The sequence below is a fragment of the Columba livia genome, chromosome 3 (genome assembly GCF_036013475.1).
Source record: "Columba livia isolate bColLiv1 breed racing homer chromosome 3, bColLiv1.pat.W.v2, whole genome shotgun sequence".
Classification (NCBI taxonomy): Eukaryota; Metazoa; Chordata; class Aves; order Columbiformes; family Columbidae; genus Columba; species Columba livia.
Genome location: NC_088604.1, coordinates 102,947,809 through 102,969,172, shown reverse-complemented (window position 1 = coordinate 102,969,172; position 21,364 = coordinate 102,947,809). Strand labels below are relative to the sequence as shown.

The 21,364-nt window shown below is 44.2% G+C and overlaps 1 protein-coding gene and 1 long non-coding RNA gene across 2 annotated transcripts in view; one reads left to right on the top strand and one right to left on the bottom strand.

Annotated features, from left to right (window-relative positions):
- Positions 1-21,364, top strand: part of LOC110362526 (uncharacterized) — a 32,526-nt gene that overhangs the window by 10,702 nt on the left and 460 nt on the right. Inside the window, exon 3 of the long non-coding RNA XR_010471655.1 lies at positions 303-21,089. This is a non-coding gene — a long non-coding RNA (uncharacterized LOC110362526). The remainder of the gene's footprint in view (positions 1-302; positions 21,090-21,364) is intronic.
- Positions 2,263-15,471, bottom strand: PSEN2 (presenilin 2). Its single transcript, XM_005507352.3, has 10 exons — positions 15,281-15,471; positions 14,389-14,618; positions 13,253-13,394; positions 12,334-12,401; positions 11,321-11,541; positions 10,403-10,501; positions 8,509-8,586; positions 6,752-6,871; positions 6,312-6,430; positions 2,263-4,685 (listed from the first exon to the last, which is right to left on the bottom strand). Exons 1-10 carry the CDS (start codon positions 15,422-15,424, stop codon positions 4,530-4,532), a joined length of 1,377 nt encoding a protein of 458 aa, XP_005507409.1. The 5' UTR covers positions 15,425-15,471; the 3' UTR covers positions 2,263-4,529.

Below are 21,364 nucleotides of genomic sequence, written 5' to 3'. Positions count from 1 at the left end.
GTTTCCCATTTGTAGAATGGGAACAGTTCACATCACTTTACCTTACTGGAGGCAGGGGAAGCAAGGATAAATTCAATGAGGGGCGCAACAGTGTGTTAGGGTGTGTATGAATAATGGGGTAGGAGAAGTTCTGGCAAAGATGCCACATTTGTCCAAGCTGCTTTCTTGTGAAACAACTGAGTTCAAGAAAACTAGATAGCCCCTGGTGCTCCTGAGGACACAGACAACATGTTCTAGCTAGATCACAGATTCCCCAGTACAGAGAGCTGGAATGACAGCAGCGTGCTCTTTTTTTCCCTCAGATTAGCAAGACCTGCTCGGACAGGACACTGAAGTGAGAGGAAAAATGACAATGCAGTAAGTATAATTATTCCTTTGCTTCTTGAAGATGCTCTGAAGAAAATGTAATTTAATGATGCCCTGACTTATGCTTGGGCTTTGTGGGACTGAAACTAGGGCTGAATATTAAAAAAAAAAATAGGAATAGACCCAAACAAAATGCAGTGTGCAATGTAACAGCAGCACCTCAGCTAGAGCTGCAGTGCTGAACATGGCATCACATTGAAACCTGCTGTTTTTAAATGGATTCTGGTACAGTGTGAGCTCACTCAAAGCCTCTCCCATGCTGTGCCAAAACTGCAGCCCTGCTGGAGTGTGGGGTGCCTGCTTTCTCCCTGCCACAAGGAAGACTCCAGGGCATTCAGCTCACTGAAAAACGAGAGTACTTTAAAATGGCTGGTACTTCTCCATATAGACTTACTGCCCTCCCGTGGCTGCCAGGGAGCATTCCTAATGCAGAAACAGGGAGCCCAGGAACTGAGGGAAATGGTAAATAAAAATAACTACATATTCAACTTAAACCAAAATGCAGTTTGAGCTACAAGGAAGGCAAACCGACTGTGTGATTAACTGGAAGTACCCAGGAAGGCAAGAACAAAGTGGAGAAATTTACTGGTTTAGGAGTAGCAGGGAGACCTCTACATATGTTATTTTGCAAGGACAGTGGGCCTTGAGCTATTCTGCACCAGTGTCCCATCAGCAAGTGCCATTTACTCAAAGAGACATGGTCCATCTAACTTCATCCAATTGCCTCACGGAGGAGACTTTACTGGTAACTGGTACAAAGAAGGTATGGGAGAGCAGCCACTGCGCCGTTTCCCAGCTGTGCTAGACATGTGCTGCGACCTTGCTGTATCTACTAACCCTCACTGGCCCAGCTTCAGCAGTGTGTATAAAGCTCTTGCTGAGACACCTCATATTGCAAATGTGTCCTTTTCTCTCCATGATCCAGAAGGAGATGACATTTCTAGCACAGATGGAGTCCTTTCTGAGGGACTTCCCTTAGGAGCCTGAAGTCACGTTTTATGAATGAAACCTTGGAGCACCTGTTGAGAGCTGCTGTGAAGGCACTGCACAGTTCTGCAAGGAGTGTCCTGTTTCTTGTACTTTCTTTATGACTGTGCTGCTGCTTGTGCGCTCTCCATGGGCAGAATGCATCTCCAGTCTTTGATGCGCAGTAGACACTTGAAACAACAACCAAAAAAACCTATCAAAACCAGAAGCCACAATGAAGTGGCAAGAGGAAACACAGCAAAAAGCACAAGCAATAACTGCATGGTCAGAAGGTGATGATGCCAAACTGGTTGAATTGCACATGTTTCTAACAAAGGCGATAAATGCTGCAAGGAGGCAACGTATCTCCCACCAATGAAAAACTTGGATTTGTATTTTTGTTTGTGGACTTAGCATCAGTCTTACATATTAGAGGTTAGTGTATGCCCAAGCCACATGTGAGACTAGATGCAATGAGACACTCATTTTAAACTGCAGGGGAGGAGTGGGTGTGACAGAGATCATGTAGGACAATGCCAACACATGGCACCTCCTGTACAGCTTCAGACTGTTGAGTGACACCTGCATCAAGACAGGTGTCAGCCCAGCCTACCTGACAGCTGTGCTTTTTCAGGGATGCACATCACCGGGAGTATTAGGATTTCTTCAGAGTGAAAGAGACTGCAGTTCAGCAGAGCATGCAGCAGACTGAAATCAGTGAATGAACATGGCAGACAGACAAATGCTTTGCTCACTCGAGCTGCCAGGACACTGGGTCAGTATCATGTACAGGCCAACCAGGGAGCAGAGTAAATCCTGCCCTCTCCATTTTCACATCTTAGACCATGTTAATGTGGTGCAGCATCATGAACAAAATTTCACTTTTATGCACAGGTGAGAATGTCCAATGAGATGAGAAGTCACTCAGAATCATTTTAAAATTTGTGTGTATGTGTGTATGTACACACATAAACACACACAGTGAATATATATATTTGTAGTAAATACATATGAACTTTTAAACAATTTAAACCACTCCAGTATATAGATGATATACTCCTATCATTTACCAGGACAATACATTTTGTTACACTGACAGATTCTGCTGCTCAGTTACCTTTTAAATTACAATTTTTATAAGTTACACATAATTGCTCAGTGGAAGGCCAATCTGGCAAGCACAAATCTGCAGCAAACCAGTAGTGATCCTTCAGAATTTGAAGGTACCTCCCCAGTTTCCTTCAAATATCAACTCTGCTTTCACAGAAATAAACTGTTTCTAACAACATGCTACAACCCTGTTAAGCCAAGCAGGATTTTTCTTCTAGTACATATAAATATTTCACATCCTCTCTACATCATGCTTGCAAGTGATTGTATTCTGATTTGGCCCCATAACTGTTTTAGTTAAACAACAAAAAGAAACAAACAAACACAACTCTCACATAAACCTTAAATATCAGCAGATTTTAAAATCTAGTGATTTACATTTCCAAAGGAAATACCTTTTAGAAATAATTAACTCAGTCTGCAGCTGTTAAGTCCAAACATTGTAAATGTAAGAAATGTGGACAGGAAACTAAACAAAGCACAAAAATGACTTGCTTGTCCAAACTGAGACACACACAACTCATAAAAATTTTTTTAGATCACCTGTGTGATGTCCTTGTTATAAATATCAAAGTAGATTAGCTTGTACAAGTCTATTGAAAAAAGGACTATCTTAAAAAAGCGTGGTTCAAAGCTTTACCTAAAAAGTATTTTCACAGATTAAATTCTGCGTCTCTCAGTGACATTGAATTATTCACAAAACCTTGCATAATGTTACATTTTCAAACACTTGACATTGATCAGCTGTCAAAGAAAACACAGCTTGTTTGTGTAACAGACAAAAGGAAAAAAAATCACAGAGCTCAGCTATTTCTAAAAAACTAACCCTCAGAGTAGAAATAAGATTATTTTAAAAGGTGGATAAAACAGTGAGGTTCAGTCAGACCTGTATTTTTTATTGGCAACAAGCACTGTGATTTTTATTTTATTTTTTTTTAAATGAACTCACTTGAAGGTGTGTAAATATTCCTAGCATTAATGATGCCTTACGCAGAGTAACGTAACAGAAGAATAAAGTTTGCACTCCCATATTTTGATACAAATTATTATAGGGTATTTCTAAAAAGTCCCTTTGACAATAAATAGCTATTTTCAAATTTGTAATTAAAAAATAATCTTTAAAAAGTACCAAAAACTAATAACCAAGTCTCAATCAGTGTTAAGAGGACCTCTTCATAAAGGAAAAGTAAATCCTCCTTTGGAGTAGTTACAGCAATGTGCAGAAATGAGACCAGAAAAAACACACAAGAAGGTACAGGTCAACTGATTTACTGGAGTTGTGCAGTAATTTCCACCTTGTGGTAATTTGAGGATTGTAGTATGGACCCAGAAAAAGATTTCCAAAAAGATACAATGCTGGGAGGACACAGGAAAAAGTATGTTTTCCCACGCTGAGGATCTGATGCGCCTGAACAGGCGTCCCTACCTTCATCGGCTGTTAGCAGCAGCGGTGGACGCGCTCAGAACCAGAAGCCTGACATTTAAACGTCCCACCACTGACATCCTGTCTACATCTGTCATGGCTGTGTCTAAGGTCAGAATAAATAGCCATTTGGGGCAATTTCAACAGAAGTTGCATGTACAGAGGCCAGTTTATGCAGCTCAGCCTCACTTCTCTACAGGTGTACACACTGTTCTCTTCTTGTAATTTCGACTTACTCTCGCCACATGTTTGCACAACACTTCAAAACTGTGAAGTGTTAGTAATTCTAAAGTACGGTTAAACTTGAGTGCAGTTCCAGGGCTAGAACACTTTAGCTTCTGGAAGCACAGATCAGACCCTTCACCTCTCCAGTGTCCCATGCTCCATATGGTTTCCTTGCTCACAGCAGCCAGTGTGCACATGACATAACACAGAAGTAATGCTCTGACATCAGCTATGAGCCAGGCTTTGCACTGGAGTCCAAGAGCCCTGTGAAAAATCTCAGTTCAACATGGTAACTATTAGATTTTCAGTACACATCATGTAACAGATTTAGTGTTTTCCTTAGAAATATATGGCACGAAGTGTAAAACTTTGACTTATTCCAATTTGTACTATACTTCACAGCAAAGCTTTAAAAAGAATCCTCTAACTCCCACGTCTTCTAAATATACAGCTGGTGGGAGGCCAGAGTGTCCATGAATGGTCGCACAAGGTTGTCTGTTGAGAAGTAGAAGATCAAGCCAAAGGTGATGGAGATGGGAAGAGCAGGTAGTGCTTTCTTAAAAACAGCCAGTAACAAAAGAGTTAAGCATAAACCCTGCCAGAGAGTATAAAAAACACAAGAAGATATAGTAAGAAGCCAGGAAATGTATCTGTCATCAACAAACAAATATACAAATAATAAGCTATATACACTATACAGCAATTGAAGCCTGCCTGAGCTACCAGTGGCGCCAAGTACATTTGTCCTTGTCACCTTTCACACAAGTTGGCCAGGTATTTTCTTCAGCAATCCCGAGCACAGCTCTCTGCCAAGAAACATATGTAAACAGCTAGTGCTGACATACAGCTGACCCCAAGAGGTTAATTTATTTGGAGATTATTTTACATTTTGTTCTACACCATTCTGTATGGAAGTACTGATCCGGCAGATAAAAGCACTTAAATCCTGGTGAAGTGCCCAGATAAGGAGTACTTTTAACACCTTCTCAGTTTTCAAGGTCTCTTGGGGTTAAAGGAACAACAAAAAAATAATCAACTGCTGTTGTTTTGACTGGATTGCTTACTATGATAGGTGAATTCTGGTTTTATCTGGATAGCAGGCCAAGATCTGTTGTTTGGGGTTTTTTTTGAGCATGTGTGAAACCTTTTGTACATTTTTGGTACACGGTATGGCTAACTGCATTTAGGTATGGATTCCTTCTTATTTGAGCCCTTTTTACTTCCTCCATGATGACAAAATTCTGACACCAGGTTCCAAAAATTTTAACAGCACTGTTAAGAAACAGAATGGGACATTGGGCCTCATGGAGAGACAAGAGCGAGCATCCCCCCAGCAAAGAGGCCTTGTGCTGGACCCCAAGATGTGAAACCAGGTGATCCTATAGACTGCTCTGACCTAGGAGGTAGGAAGGCTACACTCAACACAACTCATTTCAGTTAGATCATTTCCAGTTCTCATGCTTTTTGATCCGTGATCTTCATAAGTCAAAGTCACTGTCTTTCACTGTCCTTGGGATCTAAGTAGCAAAAGAGAGGCCCAAGAAGGATGGGATAATTAATTTTCTTCTACCTTCTGGCTAGTTTCCTTAAGGGTGGTGGTGTAAACAGCAAATTCCTAGTCATTGTTTTCTACCTAGGGAAAGCTGAACAGTGTATGGTCATTAGGCCTGGCAAAACCAAGCGCTTTAGCAGTTACAGTATGATTGTCATCTGCTTTTACTGATAATTTCCATGGATATATGTCTCTTTCCTTCCTGGTTTTTTCCACTGCAAACGCAAGAACAAGATTGGCTAAATAAGAGGATGAAGGCCTTTCTCCTTAGCAAAAGGGGGTTAACCTTTTCAACTATGCTTGCTAACCAATGTGGAGTTCATAATAGGGACTTTGTGGCTCACAAAAGTCCCCAGTCTTCAGCACTGAAGCAAATGCACAAACACTTCAGCTGTAACTGTTTTTTTTTCCCCTGGGGCTGTTTCACCTCCACCATCCCCACACTTGGCTCTGCTCCAAGGAATCCTCCCTCCCAGCCCATATAATTCAGCTTCTACCAGGGCTGCTTAGAGCCTGTCTTTATAGACAGAGGACTGGCCTGGGAAATCCACTGGTGGTTTCTCCAGAACACTCAGTGTGTTAACTGCAGAGATGTAGCAGCGCTCAGTTCTGGCAACACTGCTGTGCTAAACAGGCTATAATGGAGTTTTTAAGAGCTCGCTCACTTACTATGAGAATGGCTACAAAGCAGGCCAGTGTAGTATTCCAGTCTCCACTAGCTGTAGCAGCTGCTTTCCCAACAAGCACACTGTAAAAGATGAAGTCTCCAAGGCCCAGCTTCACACCTCCTGAGAGAAGTGGAAAAAACAAGTGTTACTTCTGCTCCTGTTCAGCTTCCTCACGAATAAATTCTTGTCACCTGGGGAGCAGGTGAAGTTTCATGCTTAAATTGTCAAGAGATGTCACTGGAAGCTCAATCCCAGAACAGATACTGCAGCAGCAAGAAGTAATACAGAGTCAGACTCAAGACCATTGTTGCTCAACAAGTCACCACTCTGAATTAACTGCAATTAGGCCAAACTGAGTAACAGAGTGTTAACCACAATGAGTAAAAAACATCAGGCACTGCCTCTGACTATGCTGAAAACAAGGTATGAAGCCTCTCTTACTTTCCTCCTCCTCAAGCTCCTCAAAAGAAGTGATGGGGCGGGTTGGAACAGGACTCCTCCTCTCCGACATCTGAGAGTCTGCGTGTGAAGGGCTCCTGTGGTTCTCTCTCCCATCCTCAGCTTGGTTCCACAAAAACAGGCCAAGAAGAGCAGACAAATTAAAAAAAAAAAAAAAAAAAAAGAAAACCAACACCAAAACAGGTAGCTACATTTATAACTTGGTTTAACACATGAAATCCACACTTTGGTGAAGCTTCTCCAGAATGGGTAAGCCCTTTGTTTCTTGAAAGTGTGATCATCATGACCAGTTCAAGCAGAGACATTTAGTGGCTTTAAGGCAGAAAGGGACATGTTCACAGCTGCTTTGGCAGCTACCCCGGAGTTCAACGGCTTGAACAAGTGAGTACATAGGCAGAACTACACATTGCCCAGTGCAGGCCAGAATGACAGGTGAAACCAAGTGAACTTCATATGCATCCCCACATTGTTATATCTTTGGGGTGGAGGTGCTCAGGTATTCCCTAACTGGTCATATGACAAAAATGGATAACTAAGAGGACTGCCATTTACAAGAAAAGTTCTGCCCTGAATCACATTGACACTGGGCCTGGGTGTGCATGTGCAGTTAGTGGCCACATTTCATTGTTCACAGATTTACTTTTTTTTGGCCTGTTAAACACATCTAACAGAGCCCTTGGTAGCGCTTTTGGAAGCAGCCAGTCTGTGATGTAGTACTCTGTCTGGCAGTTCCTATTTTTCAAAAGTGCTCATACAAACTTTCCAGTCCATGTCAGTCTGACAAGATGCTGCCGCTGCAGATGTGAGCTGACTGTGATGTGGGACAGAGCTCCGCAGTGACATTCTGTATGCCTCAGCATGTAATTTGCTTCTGCTCTGTGCCCAGTTTCAAAGCAGGATTGCGCCCCTGCCGTTTGTTAGTATGTCAAAATGCTTTATCCTGAAATAAGCAGCATGTTCAGTTATCAAGCCCTAGCACACATTTATTGCTTCAACATGAAAAGGTGCTGTCATCTCTGAAGTGCAACAGGACCAGATGGGAAATCCTCCCAACACCACAAGTCAGATGTTATTAAATCACCTTCAAAATTTGCATTTCAAGAAGATAAAAGTAAAGGCACAAAAATTACCACAGGACCAGCTAGAATGTAAACTTGGAACACATCGGCTACTGTTGAGTAACTGCCCAAACATAAGTCTTATCCAAGGGTAAATGTAAAGACGTTCATTTTCTTTGGCAGAGTAAGCCACATTGCACTTACAGCTCGGTAAAAGCAGGTCTCTTCTGTGACACTGGCCCGAATGCAGCACACTGCAATGCACTTGAGTTCACCAGCTCATCGGCATTGTATGTATGAGCCAATGTTATTTACCATCCTCAACTATTAAAAATATAATCCCTCACTAGCCCACTTTCAGCTTTGACTTCAGTACATCTGAAAATGTGTCATGGACAACACTTGTTTGGTGGGGTTTTTTTTGTTGGTTTGGTTTGCTGGTTTTTTTTAAATAAAGGCAGCCTGAATGCTGGAGCTTCCTACATTGTCTGGTCATCTTTGCTGCCAGTCCTAAAAGCACCTTTCAGAACATCACTAAGTTCTGCAACTAATGTAACAAAACTGAAAAAAAAAAAAATGCATGTGTCAGGATTCAAGGGCTTACATTTACTCTCAGTCTCAAACACACACATTATTTCCATGGGATAGTGCTCTGTAGAGGAGAGTGACATGCAAGCAAACCTGCATCCCACGCCTGTTGACTTGATCTTCTTGCTGCTGTGTCTGGCTTTGCCATTCCAACTGTCCATATCATAGCAGCTAAAAGAAAGAGAGAAAGTAGCTGCATAAAACATCGGTCACTATAGCTCAGAGGAGCTAAGTAAGCACCTGCCCCTAAAAATATAAACCCTTGTCTCTGTAAATGCTTTTGTAATGCTCACTCTTAGTTGGTTTCCCTAAGCACTTAGAAGGCAAGGTGAGAGGAAATTAGGGCAGTGCACACATTCAGTTTTTAAGAGGGTCCCAGAGCACAAATACCTAAGAGTCAGTATAATCTTCTCTGTAGGATAAAGAAAGCAAAATTGCAGAACGAGGGTCCTCATCTACTTTGTTTTCTTCCTGGCTACTTGACTCTCCAAAAAATTGCCCAGGAAATGATGCTAGTACAAAAGGTAACCAGAGGTTACCATGCACAGCTTACTCCTGTTCTGCTAAAGGTAAAGCACACAAGCAAGGGATATGCTGCAGCTGTCAGAATGCCAGTTTTCTCTCTGCCTATCTGTTTTGGTTCTTTCCCATCAAAATATTGGCTATTTCTGTTTTGTTTCCAAGAACAACTGAAGGATGTTTGGGGGTTGTTCTTGAGATGGATCCCTAAATTAAAAAGGAATACAAACTACTCTGAAATCAGTGGAAGGGAACTCAAATCAGCTGTTTATGTAAGTGTGCATCAGTCCTCCTGTTTTTATAGAAGCTAAACTAAACAAAATAAGCCAAGGCAAACACAGTGCCTGCTTTTCCACTACAACCTCATCTGAAGTGATGTTTTTGCATCTAGAGGGAGCCACAGAATGGGGCCTTCCAGTGGAGACACTGACATTCTGCATAAGAACTTTTTGTTCAGTATTTATTATTCGTTGAATTGCATTCTCTTTTAGAGAAATTCTTGTTTGTTGACTAGAACATGTGAGAAACTTCATTTAGATTGTCTCAGGTCAGTATAACATAATCTCCAGTAAAAGGGAAGTCAGCTTAAGCCAACAGCAGCTCTGCTTGGAACATATAAAAGCATTTATATAACATTAAATGCTTGGAAAAAAAAAAAAAAAAAAAATATATATATATATATATATATATATATCAATCAGGTTGTGGGCATCCTCAGCTTGACACCCAATATTTGGAAATACCCATTCCATCTTACAAGTGACATAATGAAAAGGTCACTGAGGTCCATGAAATGCTTGAGTCCAGGTCCCCCAAGTGTTGAGTCGCCTGCCTTCCAACTATCTGAATCTTAAGCACATGTGTACCTTTGTGGATAAAGGCACCAGGCACCATCATAGTTAAGCCAAGAAAGCCAGGGAAGAGATGACTGATCTTGTTTGAAGAGCAATACTTGAATAGAGCCCTTTACAAAGTGAGCAAACACACAATGAACAAGAAAACAAATATATTCTACACATTTCCATCTGTACAGTGCACAGCGCAAGAGGGGGCTACAGGAAAAATGGAACCTCGTCACATGTTTAAAATGTGTCTATAAAGCATATGCACATGAAATAAGTGTATTGAGTGAGCATCTTCTAATCACAGAACTTTGCAAACACTACTGTCCATCTAGCACAAGTTCTGGTTTGCAGAACAAAGCAAGTTCTGCACTGTATTCACAAAAAGATAAATCTACTTGTGAACATATCAGCTTCACAAGGTAAACGTGGGCTCCTTTTATCTAATTAAAGTTGGCACCATTGTAACCGATAAACAAGGCCTTCTACAAATGGTCTGTTGTAGAACATAAATGTGCACCAATCTTAGGGCAAGGAAGTAACTAAAATAGTGCTCTTCGGTTTGACACAGAAATAGGTTGTGAGTTTAATCAGGCTAAAAACATTAACGTTCTAATGTTACTCACAGGAATATATTAATGCAGGAAAAATGGGCTCGTTTCTTTCCTGTGCAGTTTCTACCAGCATTCTCAGTGGCCCCTTGGGACAGAGAACAGCCATCAGATCTGCAAAGAGAAAAGGGCCAGACATTGCCATCTCCAACTATCATGCATATTTTTCAGTCTTTATCTTAAAAAAGCTATTCTCCCCTCAAAATTACATCTATCAATATTAACTGGATGATTTCCTGAATGGCAGTTTCTGCCACTTTGCATAATTCTGGCTGTTCTGGTCCCTAAAGATGTTCACTTAAAATACCATCCCCAAGCCTTAATGTAATAATGAGTTTTCATTGTGCTAATCCTATAAAAAGCCTCTTGAGAATACTACATATTTCTTTGAAAGCAGATGGCAGCATTACATCGAGGTGTTGTATTTAACTGGGGGTGCTTTTTTTACCTTCCACAATCCATCGCTACGTACACTGACTCTGTGTTTCCCATGAATTCTGGTCCAATTCCTCTTTGCTCACCCTCCCTCCTCCACCAGAGCTCCTCACCAATCTGTACATTACCTCCCAGCTACCTCGTTCTGCAGGTTCTCTTGAAACTTGTAACTCATTCCAAAATCCATGATCTCCTGATAACCGTAAACAAAACCTGCCAGACTATCAGGTTGCTACTGATAAAAATCCAACCACCCCTACCATGCAGTTACATGTGGTTCAGTACTTCCCTGACTTGGTGTTCCACTACAAAAGATATGGTAGGAGTACAGTACCTACATGAACAAGTTAGCAAGAGACAAGCCAGGAATTCCACTTAGTCACCCATCTGCCTCTTTCTAAAGCTGTCAGCACCATGAAGTCGTTTTTTGAATAGCATACGCAGTCTTGAGATTGCCTCTCCGTCAGCCACACCTTGGGAGTCACAACCCAGACTTACCATAGATAGAGATTGCACCTAGAATCACCCATGCTGACCATTCAGGTAGATATTTAATGAAAACCAGTGCCATCAGAGCACTGATCATAATGAGATATGCTTGCTGGAGCTGCAAGGGACCTTTCCAGTGGATGCAAATCATTCCAACAGCTCCAAAATTCCAGATGACTAAGATTAGAGTGGGGTAATCCATGGCCACGTTGTATGTCTTCAATACTTCACTAGAATACAAGAAAACTTAGCTGAGCAATAAAAGCAACTGACACGCAAGGCATCCCACTAGCTGTAGTTAAACAAGCAAGCCTCCTACTACACCAGGAGAAAGCAGGATAGGAGCAGCTCCCATCATGAAAACAGAACCTGCCTTGTGGCCAAATTGCTGCTCTTAGCTCTCTGTTCCTGCTGCAGGAGCTGGACCTGCTGTGTGTGCAGTCACCACGCTGCCAGAGGCCTGAGGTCAACAGCAATGCCCAGGGTTTGAGCAGGCAGGATTTAAAGTCTTAACACAGGCCTGCGGCTACATGACCATCTGCAGCAAAGACGTCGTCTAAGAGTCATCCCACCAGGTGCATGATGCTCACAGTTAATAATGTAAAGTTTTAACAAGATCACCTGCAAGTTAAAAGCTTGGTTCTACCTGAGCTGGGAGCTAAGGGAATGAGCTTGAAGCAATGTAGTCTGAGAAAGAGGAAGACAAATCAGACAACCAACTCAGCACATAAACTGTCTTTCTACTTGCTTCTCAACATATCATTCAGGGTCTACGTACCCCAAGGTTCTGCCTGTTCATTTCATCACATCACGATTTTTGTAGACTAGGCACTGTAAAATTGGTCATTGCCTATTAAAGACCTTATCTTCATTTTTATTAAAAAAAACTCTCTCATTCTAAGAATTCTTAAACCTCCATTTGTAGAAGGGGAGACATTCCTTTCCTTGTTCAAGTTGGGAATTTTCTGTGAAGAGGTGAAGGAGCCCTGAACCGCCAGGTTACCTGCACCATTCCCACTTACCCAAGATATATGTAGGTAAAGAGGAAGAGCAGCATCAAAGAGGACAGGATCAGCCAGCCATGGATGAACTATCAAGGGAAAGAAAAGACAGTGATTGAAGGGGCTGTTCCCCCTCACACAGGTCACAGTGCTGCGTGCACTACTGACAGAGCTTCCTATTGTCCAACAGCCTCCTTCTGCACTCCTCCTGCAGTTTGCAAAGACGCTGCCCTCCCCACTACTGGTAAGGGAGGAAGAAACAGTCAGTTGGTCCTAGTTTTCCAAAACCCTTTAGTTTTATATTGGATCTCTTGGTGTTTGTTTGTGTTGGCTTGTTTTGTTTTTTCAGTCTCTTTCCATTTCCATGGGTATCCATTCTGAGTCCTAGCTTCTTGGCTTGGTGGGGAGGAGGAGGGCTTTGCCCAAGGCTGTACAATAAATCCATCTCAGGGCTAAGCTAAAAAGCAGCACTGGCCAGTGCTCAAATGCTGGGCTGGTACCACATAGAACAACTCCCTGGGCACCACAATACGTGAATGTGCCTTTCCCTCCAAGCCTTGTCCCCTTCAGCCAGAACACCACCAGTTTCCACAAAGCTTGTGTGAAACTTAAGAGAAGGCACTTGCAGTAAACGGTACAACTTAGTCCATAAGTACAAACAGCAAGACTTTTTGATCAGATGGAGAAGACTCAGACCTGACTAACACAAAGTAGCAGGCCTCGTTTTTAAGAGCCTGCCACTACAGACAAAATAACAGCAAAGCACATTCAGGGGCATAGCTCTGCCATCACTGACAAAGGTTCTGTACATTGTGATTCTTGCTGTGACTAAGATGTGGACTAGCCAGTGCAGTGCCTATATTTCTCACTGACACATCAGCCCCACCTGATCTCAAGTTCACCGCACATAGTAGAAAAAGCTCTGGCATGAACACTTTACCTTGTAGCAGCGGTATTTATAGAGCAGGACTAGGAACACTGTCATTACAACGATGACACTGATCATTATGATGGTGTTCAACACAGAGTTCAAGAGACGCTGGCCCACAGACGGAGTATCCTCAGTGAAAGGGGTGTAGATCCTGCAGCATAAAGCAAAAGCCATATAAAGTATATATATTCTCTTATAACTAACTGCTCCAAGATAAAACCAGACCTCTGTGTGTGGGGGAAAGAAAGGAAGGTACGACTGCCAAGGACAGCAAACATGAGATGTAGCCTCTGAAGGGGCTGGGTTTCAGTTAGTTATCAACTAAAGATTAGGGCTCTCTATCAAAAGCACATTTCTACAGAGAAGCTGTGGCTGGCAGAGCTCTAAACAAAAAGACCTAGAGTATAAGTGACTTCATCTAAGTTTAGTAACTTCTCTCCAGGCCATGAATTTTTACTGCATGCTCTGGATCATCTCCATGATAATTATCAGGATACATCACAGGTGCTGTCCTGCAAAGGGGGACCTTTCTTTCCACACTTGGTAGGAGAGTCTTGGACTTTTTTATCCCTTCTCATCAGCATTCACATCCTCCCCCAGGTCCTGCTTTTGGTTCCATTCAAGAGACCAGAGTCTCTATTTCTCCTCCCGGTGTGCAGAGGACAGTCAGAGCCCCAACAGTGCTCTCTGGCACAGTCAGCAAGAGCTGGATGGAATTATGTATCTTTACCATGAGTCTTTAGGAACCAGAAACGCCATCAGGAAATGAAACACTCATCCAAATGAACATGCTATTCTGTGACTGCCGCAAGCGAGTGAGAGAACAGATCAGGAGTTCAGCCTGAGCCTTTTATGCCGCAGTATGAAGCAAATTCATTATATGCTGCTCACAGGCTTTGCTTAGAGCACCTTAATGACAGTGGTGCTAACAAAGCAGTATAATGCAGGTATTGAAAGACTTACACAGATAGGCACAGCATAATTTAGAAAGATCTCTGTATGTTTACATGGCCACCTTCAGCAGTGCAAAGGTTCTCCCAACCTGCCAAGGGAGCACTCTGTGTACACAGACACGCGTGCGTGGAACGTATGTGTAAAGCTAGGGAGCCCACGTACTCAGAGGCTGGTTTGAAGACCTCACTTACAGCTGCCCGTTTTTCTCCGTATAGAAGCGCACTGACTTTATGGTGGCGACGACAACAATCATACAAAGGGTGACAGGCACAAAGAGCATGATTACATGCTTTGCTCCATATTTCAGAGTCAGTTCCTCCTCTTCGTTTTCCAAGGCGCCTTCTCTCACTGGAACACCCGAGTCAGACGTTTCCCCATCAGCGATATTGTTAGGGCTACGGCTGCTACCTGTTCGCCTCTTCTGAAAAAAAATGTTAGCAAGCATATGAAGACACTTGTGTTCAAAACTTCATTCCATCATACTTCAACTTGTTCCTAAATGGAAGATACCAAATGAACACGGCAATTTGAAATTCCATTACAAACAGGTCGCAATCAAGCTTTTAAACCAAAACCACGAATATTTAAGGGCCTCTTCAAGTGCAAATATACAGATGGACACATGCACATGAAGGGCAAGCTGCACAGAACTGAGATAGAAGAAATATTATCTGAGATGGCATAAGCTTGATCAGTTTCTCCTCCCACAGCAATGCTATTCTTGCTTTACCCCACTGCTTTGCATTTGACCAGAGCAGACAAAGGGTTTCTGGCAAGACAAGAAGGCTGAAAAGGATATCCTGCAAGTGTCATACGTGCATCAGGTGCTGATTCAAAGCCTGTCGCTTTACCAAAAGGAAGGAAAAGGGAGGAGTATAGATGGAGATAAAAAGGAGGGAAGAGTAACAGTGGAAGAAATAGGAATAGGCACTGCTGCTGCTGGCAGAGAGACTGACACCAGAGAAACGGCACTAGCTAAAGCCAGTCATAGAAGCCAGTCTGCTGGAAGGAATGGAAGGGCAGCAGGATTACATCTGTCACCACATCCCATTTCGTCACTCTCCGGGAAGGACGCACACCTACCCTGTGTGCCTGTGCTTCCCCTGCCTGTGAGGCTTGCAGGCCATCCTGGTAGGAGGGGACTGGAGGGCTCTCTGCAGACATCAGGGATGTTCTCTCATTGCAGGGCTCCTCCTCGCTGTCTGAGTTGTTCATGAATGTGATCATCGTGGCTGTCCTAGGGAGCACTCGGGAAGGGCGCCACCAAGCACTACTGAAGGCTGCGGGGACAAGCAGAGCGAGAGGAAAGAGAAACAGCAAACATCACAATGCAAACAACTGGAAGTCTGAAGAGGAGGCACAATTTCAACAGAAAGGCTACAGCACACGATATAACTCTGTCTTCTCCTAACAGCTGATTTAGGAATGACAATACGTTCAGTTAAACTCACTGTGACTTTTGCCATCAGGGAGAACAGCAAAATGCAGCACTGAAGCAACTTAATCCTTTTTCTTTGCTGCTTCTATTTTCCCTCTCCCATTAGTACACCTTGACTTTCACAACGCAGGTTTCTCGGTGCGTAGGTTTTGTTTTGCACAGGCCAAAGTGAGCTTCACCTCAAATGTTGGCTGCTAGAAAGCTAAGACAGCGCAGCTCTTACACAAAACCCCTGCAAGCATCAGCGGTTAGCAGAAGTTTCTTAGTAACCCAGAGCCTTGGCTTAAATAGGCCGCTAACCAGGCATTACGTGCTGTCTTCCCTGTTACAACTGCTTATTAACCAGATGAATTTTATTAGCAGTTCTTCTATTTGCCCATGGACAGGGAGAGGTTTGTGTAGAAAGGAAAAGACCTGTCTTCTCAGGCGAGCTACTTTTTTCTTTTCCTTATGTTGCCTTGTGATTAAAAGCAAAACTACTTGGATGGGCAAAAAACTCAGAATATAAAAGTGGGTGCTAGAAACATTTGGCCCCTTTCCACCTACTTCTGTGCAGCAAAGCAGCACAATGCAGAAAGGAAAGGAACAGCTCTTCTTTCTGGACACCAGAGAAGCGAGGTACACTGCCCTGGATACCGTAGAATAGCCTTAAAGCCAGGATTTCAGAAAGCTCTAAAAGCAGGTAATAGGAAAATTCCTTTTAGCATTTAAGTCTGCTTAAAAAAGCAACTGGAGTAAATAAGGGTAATTCAGTCACCTTCTGATTTTCAGCCACCTGTCCATAAGCAAAACAAGATCTCTAAAGCACTGTAAAGCTGTAATATCTACAAGAACACCTCTCCTCTGCAGTATTTTACCCAAGTCAGTGTGTCTCAGGAAATAAATCCAGCTCAGAAGAGGAAGCTGAAGCAGCCATGTGACTTGGACACAGTCACTTCAATCTGAGTCATGCATTGGCAGCCCAACTAGTACACTGTGCTGTCCACCAACCAGCTTGAGAGGTCAGAGTGGGTACTTCAAAGATCTGCGAGATATTCTTGATTCTCACTAAAGAAATTGAATTTCTTACTGGAGGAAGGAAAGAGGGAGGAGTGAAAGATTCCCCTTTCTTTCACAACCTCCTCAACACATCGAGCACCTTCAAGAAATTTTAAAATGTCAACTCAAGCTAAACATTTTTCAGATGACTGCTCCTCCCCTGCCTTTTCTTCAAGCTTTTTCATATCATTTTGTTCCTCTTTTTGTGATAAAAGTGGAACAGTTACAGGAAGAAAATGCATGGACAGCCCTCAAGCTGGGCCTGTCAGCTTCACAGTAACACTGTGTTCTTACTGCGTGAGTTTCCTAACACCTGCACCCGTGTGCTTATTTCTTACACAGCCTAAAATCTCCACTCTGGGAGCTTAACACACTCTTCCGACTGGGCATGTGAGAGCTCACAATTTACAGCTGAGAGCCTAGATTCTGGTTCAGTTATAGGATTTAGGCATTTAAAGAAGTCAGATACATAAAGTCATTCAATCATGACATACTTCTGGATCTGTGAACAGGCTAAATTATGCATGCCACAGGATCTGTGACCCAGTGGGTTAAATAGCTCTCAAAACCTTCTGCCCATGTGAGAGACCAGGGGAGAAATAAATATTTACTCTCTAATAGTTTGGCACTAATATTTTAGGTTTTAACAAACCAATCAAAATATTAAAGAACTTTTTCTCCCAGTATTCAAGAAACTGCCACACAATTTTTGCTGCACGAACAGAGCAGTTCTGCAGAGGATTTAGAGGGGACAGCCAATTAGCCTACTTTCAACACCCTAGTTGTACCCACTGGAGGAGTTAAACCAACAGCAAAAACACAGTGCTAATTACTAACCTCCACAATTACATGGAAAAAAAAGAATTCCATGTTGTAATATATCTGTTTTTAAGCTGGACATTTTCTGCTATTGTCCTTCAAAATGGATGTGGACAAATGCAAAGATGGAACAATACTTCTGGTCAGCAAGCAGACTCAAACCTGAACACAGCTTTACTGTCACTTGTTTACAAGGCTTTGGTTTCACTGAAGTCTGACACAAACAGACCCCAGCATATCAGGGATTCTACAGGAGCTCCTGTGGCAACCAACCTTCAACAAATCCACAGACATTATACTTGCAGCTGCCTTAAACTGACCTAAATGTGTGGTCCTACCAAAGGGCTTGTCCCACCACCCCCAGCCTCTCTGAAGCCAACACCAGGTGCTCGTCAGCTGCCTAGCTCTTTTGAAAATACAACAGGCACTTGTTTTCCTTTGCTGTCACAGAGCCAGGCTCCAGCAGGACCAGCTCCCAGGCCGGCTATGCGAGCAGCCCCAGTGTCCACAGGAGGGAAGGGGAGTGCTGGGCCATCCCCCTTCCAGAAGGGTCAAGCCCTATGGTGGCAAGCCCCCTGCTCGCTCCCAGACAAGACCTCCCTCACCTCAGGTCTGCAACGGTGCAGGTCTGAGCCAGGCAGGGGTCTTTGACATAGAGTTTACAGAGGCAGGACCACTGGTCCCCCCTCTCTCTGCCCCACAGTGGGCCCACCAGGGAGTTTGTCTAACGCCACTATTGACTGATCAGAGCTGCACTTTGAACTGTCACCAAGGCTGAGCTGGCTGCCAGAGGGAGCTTTGGTTTAAGCAGCCTGTCCTTCAGGGGAGGAAGGACCAGCCTGGTCACTCATGCCCACGTACCCAGTACATCAGCCTTTGGGCTGAGCAGGGGTGAAGAAGAGAAAGCCTCTGCCCTGGGTGCTTGCATGCTGAACAGAGAGGAAGCCACACAGCACCAGGCAAGCAAGATGGAGGTGTTATAAAGCCACACTGTCTTCTGCTATCATTTCACAGCTTAAACTAAAGGAAGGGACCTTGCAGAGATGATTTCTGCCTCCTAAGGACACTGGATACCCCATAACAGAAAGCACAGGAACCTTCTTTCCTACCTGTGCACAACACCAAATACATAAATGCATACTGATTGTGTTTTCTTAGTCTGGGCTGAAAAGGGGGAAGGACAGTTCAGAAGATAAAAGCACAGAGAGCTGAGATGAGCATGTTTCCTTTCTGGCTATAGCAACTGGAGGAGCTTTTGGGCTGGAAGGAAACATAGGCTCTGTCTATATTCACAGAAAGTTATAGAGCACGGTCTAGCAAATACAGTAAACGAAGAAATGGAAAAAATGTGTCAGACCATTATCAAACTGACCCAGTAGGCTTGCACAGTATCAGGAAAAGTTCTCTTTGCCCATGGATGGATTCAAACCATTAGGTCTCATTCAAAAATCATACAATGTAAGAGCCAAAAGACCAAACTCTCAAAACTGTACAGCAAAAATGAAAGGAGACAAACCTAGGTCAGTAGTAAATGCTTATAGTGGGGCAGCTGAGGTGGGAATACAACTCCTGCTTTATATCAGTCTCACAAAGGCCACAGGAGAGCAGATGTCCAGATGACCTTCGTGCAAGTGACCTCTTTCCTCAGCAGATTAATGGATTTTTATAAAACTGGGCCATTTCACACTAACATTAGGACCTAGCCTTGGTTTGCCTTTTAATTTCATGCTGCAACACCACTGTGCTACAAACAAAGCTAAATCCTTTGCTTTGCATTTCATCCATCACAAATAATACCAGTAAAATATACAGTATAGAACAGCTGCTATAGGCTGGCAGAATACTTAATAATCCACTTAAGAGTTAGAATTCCCGCGCATACATACTGTTCTCTTAGATGGCAATTAGATGAAGACAATCTGTCTTCCTTTTCTATATTTAGACCAAGAAAAAGCTTTGGGCTGACACTGACAGCCTGATGTTCTCCTAAGTTTCAGCTGTAACAATCACTGCTGTTGGTAAATACAGAGACAAAGAAAAAACTTTAGGAAATTCTAAGTGATGGAGCCAAAAAGATTTCCCGGTTCTTGCCAATAAAGCCAAAACGTGCATGCTGCTAAAATGACAAGAGGACTTGGAACACACCATCTCAGCAGTCAAAAAGGAATTTGCAAATGCCATTCGCTTTCAGCCCCAGAACACAAAAATAATGAAAGACAAGATACTACAGGAATTTGTAGAGTTCTGTAGTCCTCTTTCTCCATTTTAGGGCACACCAACACAGCTGAACTAGCACTGCTTTCTTCTGTCCCACAAGAAAGGCACAACACAGAGCCCCAAAGGGTTATTTTGCTGGCAGAGCTGAAATCCCACCCCCCAAAAAAAAAAAAGGCATCAGAAGGATTATTTTGCCAGCATTGAGCCCAACTACTCTAGCAGCCAACTCCTTATCAAATACTCTAGCAGCCAACTCCTTATCACAGCATAAAGGCACCACAGCCCTGCAGATCTACTTACACCAGGGAAACCTCAAAGCTAGGGTCAGACCCCACGCACAGGACCACTTGCAGTGGTGCTAACACTGCCAGGAGCATCTGCACCAGCAGGGGCTGGAGGTGACACACCAGGGACACCCAAGGACACCTGTGTAGGGCTGGGTTCCCATCTCCTACCCGAGCACCTGGGGCAGCCAGCCAGGGGCATGCGGAGCCATGGAGCCCCGCTGTCCCCGCTCCCAGCAGGACACAGGTGTACACACCGGGGCTAGGTCACCTTCCCTGTCTGTCCAAGCGCACACCCAGCCCGGCCACATGCACAGCAGCTGGCAGAGAGAGACAACAGGCACTAAAGAAAAAAAAAGGACAAAAAACCCAATAATCCTGCCTGCCAGAGACTTTGCAGGAGGCCAGAGGAGACCTTGTGCCCATGCACGCGTTCTCCCCAGCTGCCCCAGCCTTAAAAGTCGGGGTTCCACGGAATCGCCGGCAGCGTTTCCAGATGAAATCCTGGGCTGCGGGCAGGAACCACTGCCCAGGAGAAACACATATACGGGTATTTTACCTATACATACACATATAAAACATATGTTATATATACACGTAATATGCACCTATATAGAAATATATTTGTATATTGGCATATCTATGTCTAGCTAGCTATATGTCTATATATATATATATATATATATATATATTTATCGATGTAAACTTTCACCGGAACGAGCCCGCAAGGCTGCCGGACCTCCTTCCTCCCCCACCTCCGTCCCGGGCCCCAGCGTGCAGCGGAAGGGCTTCACACGGCTCCAACAGCGCGGCGCCCCGAGACCCCGCCGGTCAGGCCCCGTCCCGTCCGGAGGGCAGCCAGAGCCCGCAGCCCGGCAGGGGCACGGACGGAGCCCGGGCCGGGACACGCTGCGCGGCCGCCGGTGTTTACCTGCTCCCGGCTCGGCACAGGCTCCTCTCCGTGCCCATTGGCTCCGGCACGCTCTGGCCCCAATGCTGGCCGGGGGAAACGAGCACGCCCACCGATTCGCCACAGCGGCTGTCGCTCGATGGGTGTCTCCGCCTACTGGCCACTCTTCTCCAATGGGAGAGAATGGTGAGAAGAAGGAGGGCCAATAGGAAGGCGGTTCTCGTCGCCGCTTCTCTCCGGCAGTGAGGCGGCCGGTGAGGCGGTGGCTGCGCCGCCATAGTGGGGCGGGTGTGAGCGGTGTGGCGGGTCCCTGGGGCCCCGGGGGCAGGCGGGCTAGCCGCAGGCAGCGGCAGCGCCTGGGAGGAGCCGTGGCTCCCGGAGCTGGGCGGCGGTGTCAGGTGTGGGCTTCTCCCTCAGCGAGGAAAGGGCGGCTCCGCTCGGCCGCGGGCCCGTCCTGCCGG

Coding starts and splice junctions, on each gene's coding strand:
- PSEN2 (XM_005507352.3), bottom strand. CDS start 15,424: ATGATCACATTCATGAACAACTCAGACAGCGAGGAGGAGCCCTGCAAT. Junction 6,431..6,751: donor GGAGCTTGAGGAGGAGGAAA/GTAAGAGAGGCT, acceptor CACTTCTCTCAG/GAGGTGTGAAGCTGGGCCTT. Junction 4,686..6,311: donor GCTTTGTAGCCATTCTCATA/GTAAGTGAGCGA, acceptor ACTCTCTGGCAG/GGTTTATGCTTAACTCTTTT.